At 56.0% G+C, this 19,670-nt stretch overlaps 1 protein-coding gene across 3 annotated transcripts; it reads left to right on the forward strand.

Moving 5' to 3' along the window:
• Window positions 1–31: 31 nt before the first annotated feature.
• Window positions 32–17,652, forward strand: Cbx7 (chromobox 7). Of its 3 annotated transcripts, none has more exons than XM_004845586.3 (6): window positions 32–315; window positions 2,461–2,504; window positions 9,798–9,863; window positions 11,734–11,800; window positions 14,075–14,426; window positions 14,787–17,652. In XM_004845586.3, the coding sequence occupies exons 1-6, from the start codon at window positions 247–249 to the stop codon at window positions 14,939–14,941; spliced, it is 753 nt and encodes a 250-aa protein (XP_004845643.1). In that variant the 5' UTR covers window positions 32–246; the 3' UTR covers window positions 14,942–17,652. The 3 variants fall into 3 exon arrangements, with proteins under 3 accessions (XP_004845643.1, XP_004845642.1, XP_004845645.1); XM_004845585.3 differs by having other exon boundaries at window positions 36–315; window positions 14,784–17,652; XM_004845588.3 differs by having other exon boundaries at window positions 43–315; window positions 14,354–14,426; window positions 14,784–17,652.
• The last annotated feature ends 2,018 nt before the right edge of the window (window positions 17,653–19,670 follow it).

The following is a 19,670-nucleotide window of genomic DNA, read 5'->3' on the forward strand; positions in this document are numbered from 1 at the left end:
GCCCGCGCGCGCCCGCCTGCCCGCTGGCTCCCTCGCTGGCGCGGAGGAAAACGTTGCGCAGGTTCAAAAATGGAACGTCGACAGCGTGAGGGAGCGCGAGGGGGTGTGCGCGCGTGCGCGTGCGCGTGCGCGCCCGGCCGAGGGTGACGGGGACCCCGCCGGCCCGAGCATCGCGCGCAGCAGCCGCGGCCCCGCAGCTCCGCCCCCGGCCCGGCCCGCTCCGGGCCCGCTCGCCCGCCGCCCCGCATGGAGCTGTCAGCCATTGGGGAGCAGGTGTTCGCGGTGGAGAGCATCCGGAAGAAGCGCGTGCGGAAGGTGAGGCTGCCCGGGGCTGCTCCCGGGACCTCGGAGGGGTCGCCTCCGGTCCCCAGCACCACCCCCTCCAGGGTGGGGAGCGGGGAAAGTGGCGCGGGGGCCCAGGCAGTCCTGAGATGCTGGCCAGTCTCCTCAGCCCGTGCCTCAGTTTCCCAGCTACAGTGTAGGGCGAGTAGAATCAAAGTTATGGCCTCGAGATGCTGGGGGCAGCTGAGCCCTCCTGAGCCGAAGATAAAGATCAGCCCGGGGAGGGGGGCGATGCTGAGTGCCATCCTGTCTTATCCCCCTTTCATTCAGAATATGGGGAGACAGAGGCCGGAGTTGAGGGGAAACAACTTGCCTAGTGCTGTAGTGTCGGGGATGGGTCTCGAACTCGAGAAAGTCCAGACTCTTAGTACTAAGTCATTTGAAGTTGGAGGAGCTTTGGAAGAGTCTTCCACTGTTACTGAAATATTCATGTTGGACTTTGACCTTTTTAATCCCAACCCCCAACGCACACCCCTCTTCTCCACCCCTCACCCCACCCCGCCCCCAACTCCCAGCCCCGCCTGCCGCTCTGAAGCCGTGTTGGGGCGTCCTCGGAGCTCCTCCCCCTCTGCCTCCGCCTTCCAAACGTACACCTGCAATTTAAAAGGCGGGTGTTGTGCTGGGCTCGGGGCCGCATACCTCTGTGGATGTACCGACTTGGTCGTCTGCACGTGTACATGTCTCCCCAGAGATCTCATCCCAGGCTGGGGTTTGGGAGCTGGGGGCCTCCAGGAAAAGTTCCTCCACGGTCCTCTTCCCGCCTCTCCTCCCAGCAGCCCGTTGGGAGGCTCTTGGAGGTCAGCTCCTCCCATTTGTCAGAGGCAAAAACTGAGGCCCAGGCAGATGACCCGCCCAAGGGTCCATGGCAAGTTAAGAGTTGGAGGTAGAGAACATGTGCTCAGGTTGGCCGATCTTGAGCCTACCTTTCCATGGAGAAAACCCAGCCCTGGCGTCTTGGACCGACCAGCGGTCAGCCTCTTACCTTCCTCCGACTCCACTTGGGGTTCCGTTCTGTCTTCTGGTTGGGGCTACCTCTCCTAACCCCTCCCCAGGTTTTCTCAGCTGAAAAGAGGATCAATTTATTCTGTACAGGCTGGTGTCTCCCGTGACGTATAGCCTGAAACAGGTGCAGCGATGGTCCCTTCTGTAGCAGGCTGGAGGGGTGGTGGGAAAGCGTGAGATTTTCACCCTTCAGCCAGGCACTCCAAACGTCACTCCGGATCTGCTGTGTCCAGACACGATTGTAAGCCCAGGGCTGCCTTCCTTCCCTCCTGGAGCTGGCATTCAGGCTGGGAAGGTGCAGGACGAATAAGGAAGTAAATACAGATGCCTTTGGCTGGGCTTTGCACTTTGCAAAAAGAACTGTCAGGTGCCAGGGAGGAGCAGCGTGGAAAGGGTGCCCAGGGACCACAGCACCTTTGAGAAGGTGCTGTGTCTTGGGCCTAAAGTTCTGGTATGGAGAAGTTTCACCCACTAAAAGGGGTGGGACACACTTTAAAGACCCCCATCCTTTGGGAAGAGGGGGGAATGACAGCTGTTTCTTAACAGCTGGAGGGCAGACCACCCTTCTTGAAGGTGGAGACTGTCTGTCTTTTCTAGGATCCTGCCAGGGTCTTTTGCAGCAAGAGTCCTAACTGCAGTTGCCTCCAGGCCAGAGGCAGCCTCTCCCAGCAGCTGGCTGATAGGGGTAGAGCTGTGGGGAACACCCCAGGGAGGAATGGCCTACCACTTGGAATCTTCTAATCTCGAAAGGAAAAGAGGCATGGTATTGGCACCGAGATGCTCATCACTGGGTCTCATCTTGCACACATGGCCCCATGTGGCCTGTTTCCCCATGTGTGGTGGGAGCTCTTGAGTTTGGATCCCAGGGGCCCCAGGAATTTTGGGGGTCTGAGGCAGTCTTGTGCTGTAGTGGAGAGGGGAAACTGGGTGGTCAGGTAGCAGCCAGTGTTCAGGCTCTCTGGGTTGTCAGGGATCTGGTGATGAGGGGTCCCTGGGGTGTGTTCATCAGGGACACCCATTTGCAGGAGAATTTGGGGCTGAGGTCCTTTCAACCTTCAGTGGGAGTGGTGTAGGGGCAAGTGCATGTCTCACCACATCCATTTCTCTCTCTTCCAGGGCAAAGTGGAGTATCTGGTAAAGTGGAAAGGATGGCCCCCCAAGTAAGCTCCTTTGTGTCTGTCCGTCTGTCTGTCCATCCCTCCACCTGTTTTTTTGCCTGGCCCTGCCTAGCTTTTAGCTCCATCTGCTTTTGTAACTGGACAGCCAACTCTTTAAGTCATCAGCTTCCCTCGGCTTCAGTTTCCTCTCTGCTATCAGAGGGGCTGGCACCCAAGAGGGTCAAGGCCGGTGTCCAGCTTTCCCTGGCCCCCAGTGTTGAGCTCTGTGCCCCCCTCTCCTCTCCCTTCTCTCTAACTTCCCTGGGAAGCTGGCAGGGAGGGTTCAGCACTTGGCTGCAGAGATGCTAGCCAGGCCCAGGGGCCCTGGTTCAGCAGGTAAAGCACAGGAAGGGCAGAGCCAGAGACCTTTGGAAAGTGCCAAGTTCCCAGGCCTTGTGAGGAGGGGATGATCCTGAGCTCACAAGATGAGGAAACATGCTCAGAGGGGGTGAGTACCTTGCCTTAGGTCACACAGCATGTAGAGGCAGAGTTGAAACTTGAACTAGGTCTTCCCGTTTGCAAATCTCTCCAGTGCTTCACCAGCCTCCCATCAAGGGGACTAGAGGCACAAAGATGGCCTCTAAGACCTTATCCCAGCTGCCTGGCCTCTCCTGCTGAGGGCCAAACAGAAGGCCTCTTATCAGCCAATCACCTCCCGGCACGGAGTTGTTAGGGGCAGGAAGACCTAGTCGGGGCCTCTCCACTGGTCTGCAGGCGCCCTGGCCCAGGCTTTCCTGGAGACTGGTTCTCAAGCCCCTCTGCCCCAGGGGATGTGATCTGCTTTCTGCTCTGCTGTGCCATGGGGGCTGACCTAGGTCCTGGGTGGTTTAGGGTATGGAGTGACAACAGGAGAAGACAGGCCACGGTACCTCAGCTTCTCTTTCTGCTAAATGGGTTTATCGGTCCAGGCCTGTGCTTCTCGCCTGAGCACATGCTCAGAGGGCCCTGCAGCAGGCGGATAGTGCTCATCCCTCCCTTCACCCCTGGGGCTGAGGAGGACCTCTCACTGGTTTTAGGTGCACTTCTGGCCTGGTGAAGGGGGACAAGCTGAGCCTAGGTGACAGCTGAAGCCTGACCCCTGCCTGGCCTGTGCCTGGCAGGCATCACAGTGGCCTTGGTCACCAGCCAGTTGGCATCCAGCTTCTGCCTATTGTTTTTCCTCCTCTGTAGACTCCATCTTTTTTTTTTTTTTTGGTACCGGGAATCAAACTTGGACTTTGTGCTTTCAAGGCAGGTGGTGGAACCACTGAGCTAAATCTCCAGCCCCACTACATCTTTTGAAAGGGTTCCTTCTCTAAACAAAGGCCCCCAGTATTAAAAACTTCCTTTTCCCATGAGCTGGGGATTTAGCTCAGTGGTGCTGCAGCCTGGAGTTCCATCCCCGGTACAAAAAAAAATTCCTTTTCCCGCTTTTACCTTTTCTGAAAAGGCAAACACCTCTGCCAGGTAGAACATCAGAAAGTGGGAGGCCACCCCAGAGCAAGGGCTCTTGCTGCTTCTGTCCAGTGCTCTGGTCCTAGCCTGCATGTTTCTTTTGGGGGGTGTGGAGTGGGGTGCTGAGGATGGAACCCAGGGCCTTCTGCCTACTAGGCAAGTACTGTCTAGTTACGCCCTATCCCCTGCTTGTTTCTTAACTCGCTGAGCCCACCACATCGACGCTCATTACTGCTTCTTGTGACCTCCAGTGGACTTCTGGAACCTGGAAGCCCTGCTTAACCAGATGACCTGGGAACACCTTCTACCTGCCTTCTATTCCTTCCCCCACCCCCCCCATCCCTTTGGTCCTGGATTCCAGGCCAGGCGGCCCATTAGCAGCTGTCAGCCCTTGAACAGGCCCCCAGCAGGGCTGGTCTCTCCTTCCTGGCCTTTAATTGCAATTGTAAAGTCTTCTTGGCTGGGTTGTTCCCAGGATTAGATGATGGATATGCATTGCAGACCCTGTGCTGTAATAAACATTTACAGTGAACACAAAGTTGGATAGGTAGGCCTCAAAAGTTGTTTTCGGGCTGGGGATTTAGTTCAGTGGTTCCGCCGCCTGTCTTGCAGGCACAAGGTCCCGAGTTCGATCCCTAGTACCAAAAAAAAAAATTGTTTTCATTTGCTCCACCCAAGAAAGGGACCTAGGGGATTCCATTGTAAACTGGAGCTCAAAATAGCCTTAGACTAAAACGTTTATCTTTTCAGATGGGGAAACTGACACCCAGAGACAGGAGGTCATTAAAAGAATATACTGTAGGCTGGGCGTGGTGGCACAAGCCTGTCATTCCAGCAGGCAGGAGGCAGAAGAATAGCCATGAGTTCCAGGCCAGCCAGGGCTACATAGGAGACCCTGTCTCCAAAAAAAAAAGAAAAAACAATCTCAGCTGGGTGTGTGGCACATGGCTGTAATCACAACAGTCTGGAAAGACAGCAAGTGTGAGCTTACCTGGGCAATTCAGCGACTTAGTGAGACCCTTTCTCTTTTTTTTTTTTTTTGTGGTGCCGGGGATTGAACTTGGGTCCTTGTGCTTGCGCAGCAGGCAGTGAAACCATTGAGCTAAGTCCCCGGCCCTGTGAGACTCTTTCTCAAAACAAAAACTAAAAAAAGAGCTAGAGGTTTAGCTCAGTGCAAAAAACAAATCTGCCAACCTGTGTAACTTCTTGCTATCTCTGTGTGAGGGAGGAGAGCCAGAGCCCCCAGCTCCAACTGCAGTTGCCCCCTGGGGGGAGGCGAGGCTGAGAAAAGAGGTGGGGGGTTGGGCAGGCTGTTTCCGCAGGCCTAGGGGCCTTGGCTGGGCTTGGGGGCTCTCCTGGGGGTGGGATTCTCCTGCTCAGACGCCACCTTCCTCACCCCTGGGCAGGAAAGCTTCTGTTACTAATCGTGAGTGATTTAAATGCACATCACACCGGGCCAGGACCCTGCCGAGCCTTTCTGTGCCTTGCCTGTTTTCTCTCCTCAACAACAGTCAAGTGCCTGTCCTCTTCCCCAGCAGGGGTGGCTGACGGACTCACTTGTTCTTTCTGGAAGGCACAGCAGGTGGGGCAGAGGATGTGAATTGTCAGTAACAGGTGCTCTCTGCACCCCAGGTCCCCAACTCTCATTTCAACCTGGCCAGGACCCTGCTGCTCCTACATCCGGGATGACTTCTTTTCTCACTGGGGAAGTATTGGCTCCATGGAGCTTTAGTAAGGATATACAAGCAAAAAGCAGTAACTAAGCTGCCAGTGAATAAGCCCCCATTTTGAGGCAGGCATCAGTCCACTATTGCTGCACAGTGACCCATTTTACAGATGGAAAGAAGCCTGAGGCACAGAAGAGTCTTTGCCCAGGGTCAAGGCAAGAGGGAAGAGCTGACTTGCAGGGAAGAGCTGACTTGCAGGCTGCCTGACCCTGGGGCTTGTGGATCTGTCCCCTGCAATGCTGAGCCAGCTCCACCAAAGATGACCAGGAGTCTCTTACCTATTGGCCTTTTGGCTAGGTCAGTAGGAGGAGCTCAGGCTTTGGGGACAACCTTGCCTTTGTTAGATGTATCAGCCCTGTGAGCCAAAGCAAAACCCTCAACCTCTGTGTGGCCCGTTTCCTCTTCTGTGAAATGAGACCCACTGGGCTTTGCTGAAAGGCTGTCACTGACCCCTGCCACGGACAGGGTAGGAGTGTCTTCCTTCTCCAAGGCTGGGGTTGGCCAGCAGCCACAGAGCTCCTGGTCCTGCCCTGACAGGCTTTTGCCCACTCCAGGTTTCTGAAATTGATTTTAATGCTGATTTGCTTTCATCAGGTATCACATCCATCAGAGTGCGTTGGATGACTTAACACATCTAAATTTTCAGGCCAACCACAAGCAAAGGGATTATTGGGAATCCAGCATTAGTATGAGGCCACAGAGGGAGGGCATCACTTGCCCAACCCTGGATCCCAGTAGTCTTGAGTTCAAGCCCATCACTGCGCTTCTCATTTGGGGCAGTTTACATTGGGGGGGATGCCTAGCTCCGCTCTGTCGTGCCACCTGCCCCCGGGACACCTGCGTCACAGCAGGCAGCGCGCCCCTTCATCCTGGGAAAGGCTGGCCGGACCCTCCAAATCCCGTACCCAGCCCCAGCCGCCTAAGGCTTGCTGGGGCGCGGCGGCCCACAGCTTGTTTATTGTGCTGGGGGCGGGCCGAGCGGTCACGTGGCTGTGTTTATCTCTCCAGTGCTAGCCGTCTGCCTCGCTCCCATTGGTTGGGCGGGTGTCATTGGCGCGCCTGCTCCGCCCCCATACGTGCGCGCGCAAGTGGCCGGCAGGCTGTAGTCTGGGCGAGGAGGGTGGGGCGGAGCAAGTGAGATCCTCAGCTCCTCCACCATCGCGGGTTGCTCGTTCCCCCACAGCCCTCGCTCTCACCTTGCTGCGGACTGTGCTGGGCCCAATGTACCCTAGGCTCTCTGGCTCGCGCGGGGCGTCCTTGCGGCCCCCCTTTGGCAAAGAAAGTTTGATCCCCTCGCTGCGGCCTCTGTTGTACCCTGGGGCCTGGGGGGTTGGGGAGGCTCCGAAGTTTGTGCAAAGCCTGCCGCACCCAGCCCAGCACCAAGCAGGACCTCGCGGGCCTGCCGTGGCCGGGTCAGGCCAGAAACAATCCCCCTCGTAATCTGGCCGCCCCTTCTGTATGCCCACTGTTTGCCAGGCCCTGTGTCGGACAGGCAGGGCCCCTGTCCCAGGGATGTCACAACCGGTGGGGAGCTGGTCCTAGTGATTTGTGAGGGCTTGGAAGGTAGAGGGTGGCTGAGAGTAGAACTGAATTCGACACAGATGGGCTACTTAACCGGCTCAATGACCTTGGGCAAGCTACTTCACTCTGCCTCAGTTTTTCATCTGTAAAATGGGTAATAGTTTAAGAACCTACTTTAGCAGAGTATTATAAAGGAGGAGAAGTTACTGAAGGTAGGCAGTGCATCTGTTACTGTGGAGGTGGTAGTTATTTGTGTGTAGTTACTCTTTTTTTTTTGGTACCGGGGATCGAACTCGGGTCCTTGCACTTGCGCAGCAGGCGGCGAAACCACTGAGCTGAATCCCCGGCCCTGTGTAGTTATTCTTAAAATGAAGAAATTGGGGTCCAGAGATGGGGAAGGAATTGTCAGGAAACGCACAACAGCTACATCAGCAAGGAAGGTGCTGGTGATGGGGTGCAGGGGAAGGTGGGTAGGGCAGACAGTACAGAAATCAGGATAGCAAGAGGCACCTGGGACTCCTGGAGAGACGGTTGAGGACAGCCGGGCCTTATCTGGGGGAGGAAAGCCAAGTCTCCGCTCTCCCGTGGATAGAATTGTTGGGCTTCTTGAGTTGTTTCATTTTCCGCTTTTTGCAGCGGTGAGCCCAAATGAAGGCAAGGCTGCCCCCTGCCTTCCTGAGCACCTGGGCAGGCCCTGCACTGGCTCTGGGGAGGGATCCCTGGGCCAGGCACCAACTGGATTTATAGATAGAATTGGTCCTGCTGGGAAGGTGGCAGCTTGGAAGGATGTCAGGTAGAGCTACCAGGACCTAACTGTTAAGGCATGGCCTGGAGCTTGTTGCCAGGAGAGGGCACCCAGCAGGAGAGCCCTGGGCAGGCAGAAGACAGGATTCCCCACTGGCATGCACCATGGGAGGGGGGCCGGGCTGTGCGGGGATTGGGGGGGCAGTGCACATTACTGAGTCCACAGAGCCTGCACAGGTCTGACATCAGGTAGGGAGCTGAGTGTTAACACAAGAGAGGAGGAAAGCCCGCCGGTGTGGTTGCACTCGCCTGTAATTCCAGCACTCTGGGAGGCTGAGGCAGGAAGATTGCAAGCCAGAGCCCAGCCTAAGGAATTTAGTGATTTATTGAGGCCCTGCCTCAAAGGACAGGAGCTGGGATGTAACTAAGTGTGACAGAAGGGGCTGGGTTCAATCCCCAGACCACAAAGCAAGGTGGTGATGGGGAGCATTCTGTGCTTAGGGAGCTTGCTGCTCCACACTGCTCTGGTGTTAAATGTCATGGAGGTGTCCCAGGAGGCTTAAGGTAGAGGTCTTTGCTCAGCTGACTAGAAGGCAGCACTGGCCTCTTTCTGCCTCCTGACATCTCTCTAACACCGGTCACCTGCCCTCTTCCCAGCAGGGCCTAGGGCTGGGATTGTAGGACATGGTTTTGCTTTGGTTTATATCCAGATGTGTTGTATGTGTATTGTACGTTTGTTTGTATGTCACATGTGTACTTTATACATTCACATACACATACATACACTTTTTTTTTTTTTTGGTTCCCGGGATCGAACTTGGATCCTTGTGCTTGCGCAGCAGGTGGCGAAACCACTGAGCTAAATCCCCGGCCGTCACATACATACACTTTTACATTTTAAAAGGTTTTTTTTTCGGCACCAGGGATCGAACTCAGGACCTTGCGCTTGCAAAGGCAGGTGCGGTGCCACTGAGCTAAGTCCCTGGCCGCATAAATTTAAAAACTTTTAACACTTGCGTCTGTTTGTGGTGAATGATATGGGTTTTCCATTTATGGAAGTTGTAAAGCTTGCTCGTGTAATGGAATCGTTTAAACAAAAAAATCAAGCTGCTTTAAGGAGGCAGATGCTGGTAAAGGAGGCTGTGGTACAGCTCTGCACCTGCTGTGCTGCCTGCCAGGCCAGCCTGCCTCGGGTGCTCTGTGATCCCAGGAGTTGCTTGCTGTGGGAGCACTGCACCATTGGACCACTAGAGATCTTCCAGACACCCACTGTGTGCCAGGCCCCATGGCTCAGATGCTCCCAGGTGGGAGGGGCTGGCTTTGAAGGGAGGTGGCCTTGCTGGGATAGGAGGTGAAGGGTAGAGGAGGAGCTGCCTAACTGGCAAACAGCAAGGAATACTCACAGAGTGCTCCTCCACCATCACGCAGTGCACCCACTTAGATGACACATTTATTCAGTACCGGTGTCCTTTACAGAGAGGGACACTGAGGCATGGAGCTATTGGGTAAATGGTTCAAGGTTGCCTCGTCAGAGCTGGGATTTGAACCCAGGCAGCATGACTCCAGAGTCCCTGCTCTGCCCTAGAAAGTGTGTTGTTTACAGACTGGCTCCCTCCGGGCACTGAGGGCCTCCGGTGAATATGGGGTCTAACTGGGTGTAGGCCCCAGTCAGATTGGAGTGTGGTGTGAATGAGGGGAGGCCTGGTGACCTTGCAGCCCCTGCGAGGCCCAGGTCAGGTCAGCCCCTTGGAGTAGTTAAGACACACCTTACTGGGCAGGACAAGCGTTGGGTGACAGTGGGCCCTGAGACAACAGCTCGGGCTCCATGGCTGGGGTGGGGGTTGCACTCACCTGTCACTCCTCTCCCCAGGTACAGCACATGGGAGCCGGAAGAGCACATCCTGGACCCCCGCCTTGTCATGGCCTACGAGGAAAAGTAAGGTGTCTTAGTTCCAAGGTGTCAAAGAAAGCTGGCTGCTGGCTTGGCCCTGGGCAGGGCCTGTGGGGGCGACAGGGATGTCTGATAGACCTGGTTTGGGGGACAAAGATGGACACTGAAGATCCAGGTCCCTTTCCTGCTTCCTGTTGGCCCCTTCTCCCTGCCCAGCCCCATCTCTCTATTGTTCTCCCAGGCCCCAGGGAGAGGTTCAGTTCTGGTGAGGGGTGTGAAGATGGTTCCCAGAGTGCCCTGTGTACGAGTGGCAGTGGGTCAGAGGTTGTCAAACAAGAGGAGGAAAGTCTGATGAAGTCACCAGGGGCTGGAGGGGCTGTGGCTTCAGGCTAGACTCTGAACCCTGAGCTATCCCCTTGCCAACTCCCAGCGCGTGGCCCAGGGCAGAGTCAGTCCCCTCCTGCCAGCATGCTGCCCCTTCTGCCTGTCCTCACTGCCTCAGGCCAGCAGCCCAAGTCCCACCTCCGCCTGGCCACCATCCCATGTAGTATGGGCCATGTCACAGAATCGTTTCTCTCTGGTCCTTCCTGAGGGTCTCATTTGATGGAGGAGGACACTGAAGCTCCCAGCAGTGGGAACCAGCTCAGCTTGGGGTAGACGCTGCCCCTGCTGCCCTCACTGTTCCTCCCCTGGAGGGTTCCCCCGCTGACTAAAAGGACAGCTTTTCTTTGTTCTTTCCTTTAACACATTCATGATGGGCCATGATTTGTGTCTTGTTGCTGAGCAGCTTGAACCACCAGTGATACATGCATGACTGTTCCATCGGGTGGCATTTTTTTTTAGTAAGAAGACTGATAAAAGTGATTAGATCCATTCATACCACCAGTAGTACAAGTTGCCCAATGGGACAATCACACATGTGCCCTCGGTGGTTGAAGCTGCGGGAATGTGTTAAGAATCAGGGTGTCCCTGCCCCACAACTTCTTCCTGCTTCCCCAGGTGTTGATGGGGCCTTGGTCCTTAGAAGCACTGTGGCACTCAGGAGAATTCTGTGAACTGTGTTGGCATGTGGCAAGGAATGCAGTGGGAAGCTGTCACGACTGGGCTAGAATCCTCCACAAGGTGCCCTTCCTGCCACCCAGGGGGTGATGCCCCACAGGGAGTGGCAGCTTATGCCTGGAGGTCAGACATTATAAATAGATGCTGTGGGATTCACTGCTTTATGCTGGCCCAAGGTCACCCAACCAGGAAGGGACATGGTGACCTCCTGGCCCTGCATACTTTACCTGCCCTCTGCAGTGGGGCCAGCAGATGAGAAGTAAGGCAGGAAGCGGAACTCCCATGCCACATGGCTCCATTGTGTGGTCTTGGTGTGTTGTGTGTGTCGTGGGCTCTGTCAGTATTCTCATGGTGTGCCTTGTGAGTTTGTGTTTGCTCCTGTGACAGGCACCCAGTAGAGATTGGGTGTCTGCTGGGCACTCGGGCGGGGCTCTCCTTCCTCTCTCCAGGTTCCTGCAGGTCCCAGTTGGGGGAGCTGGGTGAGGGGCTCACCATCTTCATTAGCTCCCTGGGGACATTGAAGGCATGCTGGGTTGACAGGCTCTCCTGTGACTACAAAGTGGAGCTGCGAGTTTGGGAGTCCCCAGTAGCAAGTGGAGCAGAGCCCTTACATGGCCCCAAAACTTAGTGAGGACTCACACATTTCCGGGTCCGTGAGTCCCACTTGCCAGATGGGAGGTCCAAGTCCTGAAGGTTGAACACTGACCCCACTGCTCTGGCCCAAAGGCGAAGATGAGGGGTGGCTTGTGGGGGTGTCCCCTCCCAACAGACAGCGGAAGGGGGTGAAGCAGACACCTTGGTCCCCCTTAGATGTCACCAGTGTTTCCTTTTCTTCTACCACCTGCTTTACACCCAGGGAGGAGAGAGACCGAGCATCGGGGTATAGGAAGAGAGGCCCGAAACCCAAACGGCTTCTGCTGCAGGTAACTGCTGTCTTGGGGCCTCCACCCTTTCCCTGCCCAGCCCCGGCCCTCGTGCCTCTGCCTTGGGTACTTGGACCCCTCCACCTGCCCTCCTCTAGCACTGCTAGGGTGCTGTGGGGGTGCTCGAGGGGTGCATCTCCTTGGAGGGGGTTGAGAAGACTGGAATGATGGGCACACCTGGGTGGGGAGTACCCTGGCAGGAGGGAGGGTGGGCACATGGCCAGCACAGTCCTAGGATTTCTGAAAGCCTAGAATCTTGTAAATAACCTTTCTGATGCACAGAATCCCCAAACAGAAAATTATAATAGTTGAGAACTTTAGAAACATAAATTTCAGAATTGAGGAAGCATGGGCACCTGGAATTTTAGGGCCCAAGATCAGAGGCCCTTAAGCCTCCTGGAGCAGCCTTGTGGTAGCAGACTCCTAGAAACATAGCATTTTTGGAAAGAAACCCCAGGGCCTCCTCTCCCAGTCCTTGGAGAGGTGGGAGTCTGTGACATCCTGGGGACCTGCATCTTAGGTCTTGGGGGCAAGAAGAGCATTCAGAATTTGAAGCAGTGGAGTGAGTTAGGTGATTAATGAGCTTGTGTCTGGAGTGTTGTCACCTATAAGAGATGCCTTCATTTAATAAGGCCATACTGGGTATCGGGCCAAACATGAGGATCCTCGGTCTAGATGTAGTGTGGCCACTCCCAGTCCTAGATCACCAGAGGCTTTCTTGGCCTCCCTCCAGCTGGGTGTGATCCATGGGGTTTGGTGTGAACTGGGCCCTAGGAAGGGACATAACATTTGACAGACATCTGCATATTGGACACATTTCATGCACACACCAAACCTGCTGGGTAGGTGTATTAGTTACCTACTGCTGTGTAATAAGTTGCCCCCAACTCAGCAGTCTAAAGCTGTGAACGTTTATTGTATAACTTGGTTTCAGTGGGTCAGAAGGCTTTCAAAAGGCTTTCTCTGATTCTTTGGTGGTCTAGTTCCAGTTGTAGTCAAGATGTTGAGGGGCTGGGGTCATCTGAAGCCTGGGCCTGGAGGGTTGGCTGCCCAGGTGGCCCCTCACATGCCCAGCAAGTCAGTGTTGGGTGTTACAGGCCAGGTCCTGCCATGTGGACCTCTCCATGGGGTGGTGTGAATGTCCTCAGGGTGTGGCCACTTACTTCCCTGCGTGGGTCATCTGAGAGTGTGGGAGAAGGCAGTGTCCTTAGCAGCTGGCCTCGAAAGCCATATCCCAAGTGTCTCCTGTGGGAAGGGCCTGCACATGGCTGTCTGCAGGCTCTTCTCCATGCTGCTGATGAAGTAGCTGCAGGCCCGGGAGGCCAGGAGTTTCCTCTGGGTTAGAGCCGAGCTTTGACTGGGCCTCACGCCTGCGCTGATCAGGTGGCAAAGGACTGAGAAGGACACCTTGCAGGCGGTTGGAGGACTGAGTAGGACTGCCTCAGCTTGAGAGGTGTGCGGCTCACAGGGCCCGTCTCAGAGCCTGTTGTCCTGAAAGCTCTTGGCCTCTGGGGACAGGTGGCGTGGCAGTACTGTTGCAGAGTGATCTGGGTCTCCCTGCGCCTTGGCACCAAGGATCTTCCTCAGGGTCATGTTGGTTCTCCGCACAGTCAGTAGGACAAATGTGCAGCACCCTGCACCTGAGCGTGCCCACCCAGGGTGAGGTTGGTTGACAGGGGCCTGGTCGGGCCTGTTCCTGCAGTGGGTGCTATGCAGCCCAATGCTGGGTTCCCCTGGGCCAGCTGCTCTAAGAAACTTCAGTGCCAGCTTTGCTCAGCCTAGGGAGGTGCCTTTTCAGCTTTGGAAATTCCCTGGGAAGCAGTGCTTTCCTGTAGGATGAAGAGTGACTCCTTAATTTGTCTATAAGTCCAGATCTTTTTTTGGGGGGGGTACCAGGGATTGAACTCGGGACCTTGTGCTTGCGAGGCAGGTGGTGGCAGCACCACTGAGCTAAATCCCCAGCCCCCTTTTTCTTTTTTTGTGGAGCTGGGAATCGAAACCAGGAGCTTACTCATGCTAGGCAAGTGCTCTCCCACTGAGCCACACCCCAGCCCTTGGTCAGTTTCCAGTTGGAAAACTGGTGTGCTCCTTGGTGTGTATCTAAGGAATGAGCCTGGAGCCCTGGCCTCCATCCCTGGGGCCAGGAGACTATGGGCCCCAAGGAGGGCCTGGCCTGGCCTAGGTAGGCTTGGGAGCTGCTGCTCTGGTGGGAGGAACAGCATGAGCAAAGGCGGGAGGGCAGGCTGACCCGCCGTGCCCTGGCTTCCCTCGCAGCGGCTGTACAGCATGGACCTGCGCAGCTCCCACAAGGCCAAGGGCAAGGAGAAGCTCTGCTTCTCCCTGACGTGCCCGCTTGGCAGCGGGAGCCCTGAGGGGGTGGTCAAGGCGGGGGCACCTGAGCTGGTGGACAAGGGCCCCTTGGTGCCCACCCTGCCCTTCCCACTCTGCAAGCCGCACAAGGCCCACAAGTACCTGCGGCTCTCACGAAAGAAGTTCCCGCCCTGCGGGACCCACCTGGAGAGTCACAGCCATCCACGGGAGCTCTCCCTGCAGGAGCCACCGGCCACAGAGGTCCTGCAGGCAGCCAGCGAGTGGGAGTCCACGGAGCAGCCCCCGGAGGAGGAGGGTAAGGCAGCCCAGCCCCAAGGCCTCAGAAACAGGAAGGGCCTGGGGTTACCAGGCCCACTGACCCATATCCCAAGGGCCCAGAAGGCCACACAGCCAGGAAACAGTCAGGACCAACCCCGCCTGAGCCCTGGCCCGGCGCTGTGCCCCCTCTCTAGAAGGGCTCCATCCAGCCAGGGAAGATTCACGTGGTGCCCTCCTCCTGGTGTCCGCCTTGAGCTGGGTCCTGAGCTGGCTGGGGACGCTGAGCAAAGGACTCAGTGTTGGGGTGGGGGATAGTCTGCGTGCTGCCACCCCTCCCACCTGTCTACCCATTGTCAACCTGTCCCCTGTCCCTGTCTTTGTCCTGTGGCCGCAGCAGATGCAGACTTGGCCAATGGGCCCCCTCCCTGGACACCCACGCTCCCCTCAAGTGAGGTGACCGTGACTGACATCACCGCCAACTCCATCACCGTCACCTTCCGTGAGGCCCAGGCAGCGGAGGGCTTCTTCCGAGATCGCAGCAGGAAGCTCTGAGCCTCCGTGACCGCTGTCCTTAAACTGTTTTCTTTGGGGCTTGGGGTGGGCAACTCCAGAGATTGGGGATGGGTTGGGGTGGGGTTCCTATTTTATTTAAAAAACTCCGGAGCAGAAAGGGGGAAGACCCCACCACCCTCCTGTCACCCTGCCTTGCTCTCTGATCTTCGAGGGATGTTTACAGCCGGCCCACTGGGTGGGGCTGAGAGGCCAGCGAAACTCTGGTGGCTGAGTCATCTCAAGGATGGGGCAGGGCCGCCTGCCTGGGATACCGGTCTCTAAGCAGCTGATTCTAGGAGTCAAGGGGGGTCCAGAGCTCTGCCTCGAGCAGTGACCCAGGTTGCTCCCCCCCTACTTTTTTGTTTTTGGCTTGGATCTTTATTTTGAACTCTCCACCCCAGCTTTACTGAGGGACTGGAAGGCTGGCTTTGACCACCAGGGTCTGGGATTTCGGCAAGGGGAGGGAGGCGGGGTTTGAGGTGGTGGGGCCATGCCCTGGCCCCCCAGAGAGGTGGCCACCCTTCTGGCCGCCTCACCTGGAAACACTAGCCACCCAGGTGTGCATGCCTTGTCCCTCGTGTGCACTCAGACCTGCCTCTCGTGTCTGCAGATGTGTCCATGTGGGCCCTGCACACCTCCCTGAGAAACCCTGACCAGATGAGCGTGAGGCGATTCATAGCACAAAAGAACTTGCCACGGCAGCCCCCGCACGCACCTTGTACGCGTGCTGTGTGACAGGACTCGTCTGAGCTCCATTTGCTCCCAGCCATCAGCAGAGGCGCCTGGCCATGAGCATGGTGGCATCTGGCGCTCCAGCCATGCCATTGTGGCCTTGTAGTTGTACCTGCCCAGGTCACAGTTGGGCAAACATCTGCTGAGTTGTGCTGACACATCTGCATAGGCTCTAAGACACTTGGGACCTGTCCTTCCTCCCGCAGGGGTTCTTGTCCTTTCTGACTCAGGTGACTTTTCAGCCCTCCAAGTTCCTCTTTTTTCTGCCCTCCCCTCTAGCTCAGCCAACCATGGCGTGGGCAGCGGAGAGAATATCCCCCCGCTTTCTCAGGGCAGTCCTCGTCTCCTGAACCCCTGCTTCCTTCCAGTCTATGTCTTCTCCCCAGTCAACCTAAATGCCACAGCCAGGGCTGACCTTGTTCCTATGGGGGTCAGGGTGTGCAAGGACCCCATGCTCTGGCAAGGGCTGCATCTACCAGGACGGGGCTTGTTTTCTAGTTTGCAGAGATGTCCCACGGGCTGACTTCTCCCGTCCCAGCCCCGTGGGAGAGAAAGGCCAAGTGGGATGGGTCCCAGGGGAGCATGGAGAGGTCTCCTCCCCTACTCTCTCGGCTGCTGTTAGCCTGACTTGAATGTAGAACCAATGTGTGTGTCCCCTGACTCTGCTGTGTCCTTGGGAGGTCAGCAGATCTCTGTAGGGGCAAGGGTAGGCGACTCTTTCGCTGTCCCTCCCCAGTTCCCAAACCAAAGACAGCCTGCACCCCATTTCTGTTTGGGATGCTCTGTTAGCAAGATCCCCAAGTCCCATCTCTCCCCATCCTCCTTAATTCCTAGTTGTACAGGGTCAACTCAGTGCTTCCACAGGGGATGGTCCCTTGCAGGTGACCTGCTTCAGCCCCAGCCCTGGTTGCATCTAGAAGAATGTGGAGGTGGGGGTCAGGGAGAGGAAGGGGCAGCAGGACTTGCCACTTGTCAGCAGCGGGTCCCTGGGGAGGGGAGGGTTTCCCAGTAGAGACGGCAGTAGAGGGTGGTGGTCCCGTTGAAGGAGTTGATCCATAGCTTTGGAACTTGGTGGCAGCTTCCATTCGAAATCATGCTGCCCAACCCCAGGGGACACAGAACCACTTCCTGCATCCCAGGCACTCGCGTAGAGCTGCCTGCAGCTTGTGAGTCTGTGGACCAGGTTTTCTTTTGGGTGAGGCAGCAGAACACACCTTCGTCTTCCTCAGCCCTTTGTGGCCCCCAGGAGCCTGAAGCTCAGGGAGGGCTGAGGGCTAGGAGGGTGGCCTGGGATGGGTGGCCCTGAGATCCCCTGCTCAGGCAGCCATGTGGCACTGACTCTCTGGGGAGGACAGCTATAGGCTGCAGGGTCTTTTCTGGCCCAGGACAGGTGACTTCCCAGTCTGGAGTATCCCAGGTGGGCAGTGATCTCCCACCCCATTGCCCCCCAGAAGGCCAGTACTCGGGTGGGAGAGGGCTCTGAAAGCCACCTGCCTCCCCTCCCCCTGTCCCACCTGTTCTGAATGTAGAGGCCAGCCGGTACTTTTCCTTTGCCATGGGTGAGAATGCCTTGCCCCGGCATGGCCGCTTGCAGTTCGGGGACAAGCTCCTCTGGGCTGTGAGGTTGTTCTTGGGATAGTGATCCCTTTGCCAATTTCTTCCCACCTCCTGCTCCAGGGGCAGGCGCCAGCATCTATAAGATGGCGTAGCTTTTGCTTTATAAGTGGCCGCCAGGTCTCAGCACAAGAACGCTTCCTTTGCACAGAATGAGCTCCGAGCTTTGTTCAGACTACATGAATGTACTGGGGGGTGGGGGGGGCGAGCGCACGCCTTCCCGGGCGAGTGTGTGCGGGGATTCCGTGGGTGCAGAGCGCGGTTTTATTTTTGTACTGATATTGGTAAGAGACTATAGCATCTATTTATTTAGATGATTTATCTGGTAAATGAGGCAAAAAATATTAAAAATGATTTTAAAAAGATTCCTCGGCATTTGATCATTGCTTCTGGTGTTAGTTCTGTACCCAGAAAAGAGATCAGGCCCCAGGTCTGTCAGTTCCTGTCAGTTTCCTGAGCCCTCTAGGGATGCACTGAAGATTCACTGAGGGGGCAGGAACTGGGCTCTGTGGCGAGTTACCTGGGAGGTGCCCACAACCTTGGGCCAAGCAATATGTTGCTAGAGGCCCGGAGATGTTTCAGACCAATACCCACTTTTTTTCTGCTTCCTCCAGAGTATTGTGTTGAACCTAGGCCAGTCGAACCCAGGACCACCATGGGGCTAACTTGTGCTTGTTCACCCCAGCTCAGCACACTGGTTCGAAGTCTGAGGCAGGTGGTCAGAGCACAGAGTGCCAAGAGAGTTCCTGCAGACACCTCTGGTGGACAGGTGCAGGCAGGGGGCTGCCACAGCTGTCCAGGAGGGGTAGGGGTGGCCAGACCATACACAGGAGACAAGTGAGATGGAAGAGTCATCTCCACACATGGCTGATTGGGTGTCAGTGTTGGGAAGGGGCCAGGATCACAGCTGGGTTTCCAGCTGGGCAGAGGGTGGACATGGAACCTCATCAGGAAGGGGACTGAAGGAGAGGAAGTGGGCATGGAGGCGTCTCCCAAGCAAGGCTGAGACAGGCTCTGCACATTTATCTGGGAGGTGACCCAGGAACAGGTGTGAGGGGTTAGAATGGTGGGAAAAGAAAGAGGGTAGGTTATTGAGGTCAGCTAGGGTATGGTTGAGGGATATCGTGCAAAGCCCCCAGCCTCCACCTATCTTTCCTCCTATTATATTGAGCCTGGGCTAGAAAACAACATGCTAGATGGGTTCTGTGGTGCCCATCTGTAATCCCAGCTACTCAGGAGGCAGAGACAGGAAAGTTTGAAGCCCAACTGGGGAGTTTACCAAGACTGCCTCATAGAAAAAGCCCTCGGGGTGTCACTCAGTGGTAGAGTGTTTGCCTAGCATTTGCAAGACCTGGGTTCGATCCCCATACTGCAAAGACAAAAAGAGGAAGGGAAGGAAGGAGAAGAGATGGATGCTGGCCCTTGACACCACAGGGCACTATCCACCTGTCTGCAGCCAAGATGAGAGAGGAGGCTAAGAGGTGAGTGCCGATGGCCGTGGAAGTGTGACAGTCTGCCCTGGGCTGCTCTGTTTTCCTTATTCTCCACAGTAAGTCTGCTTTCATGGGCTCTTTGAAGAGGTGGCCTGGCAGTCCCTGTGAGACCTAATGTGTGGTTGGTGGATGACCATCCATCCTCAGGGCTGCCATGGGTAATAGTCATCATCTCCTGTCTTTGCCACCCCCGCCCCCCGCCAGCGTCCACTGGTCCAGGCTGCTTGCCAGGTGGGATGACCTGGACACATCCACAAGGCCCAGGCTCCTGCCAGCCTGCCCTCATCCAATCAGGCTGCACTGTCTTGGTCCTCAGTGGGCATGAGGGCAGGAAGATATGCTCCAGGGACTACCCCAGGAATTACCCCAGGACAACTACTAGATTAACTCTCTGCCCACAGAATGTACCAGCAACCTGGCATCTCAGGACAATCATGGTCAGTTAACCTCATTAACTTCACAATTGCTGTTTTCTGTTTGCCTGCTGACCCACTGGTCCTAGCAGCTTAGAGTAACTAGGTGATGTTTGTAGCTTCAGATTTGAATTGAAGAGTCCCTTTTGCTATTCCCTGGAAAAAATGCTCCCTCCCCTGGAAACCAGGATCTCTGATCCACTAAGGTCTAAGTCACAGCTGAGGGGCACAGATTCTGCAAGTCAGTGAGGAGGCATTCTGTAGCCTTTGGATGGTGCTGATGCCATAGACACTGGACAAACTGAATTGCTGACCTCACCAGGAGGAAGGGAGCCCATTGTATGCAACCTGCCATGGTCTCCAGCTGGCCCTCCAAGCCTGGCACCATGCGGAGGCTCATGTCAGTATCTGCCTCTGACAGGCTGGACATTCATCACCCATGCTAAATAGCTGTATTAGTTTTCCATTGTTGGGACA

Source organism: Heterocephalus glaber, unplaced genomic scaffold, assembly GCF_053883595.1.
Source record: "Heterocephalus glaber isolate CG9 unplaced genomic scaffold, H.glaber_assembly_v1.0 deba00001444, whole genome shotgun sequence".
In the NCBI taxonomy this organism is placed as follows: Eukaryota; Metazoa; Chordata; class Mammalia; order Rodentia; family Bathyergidae; genus Heterocephalus; species Heterocephalus glaber.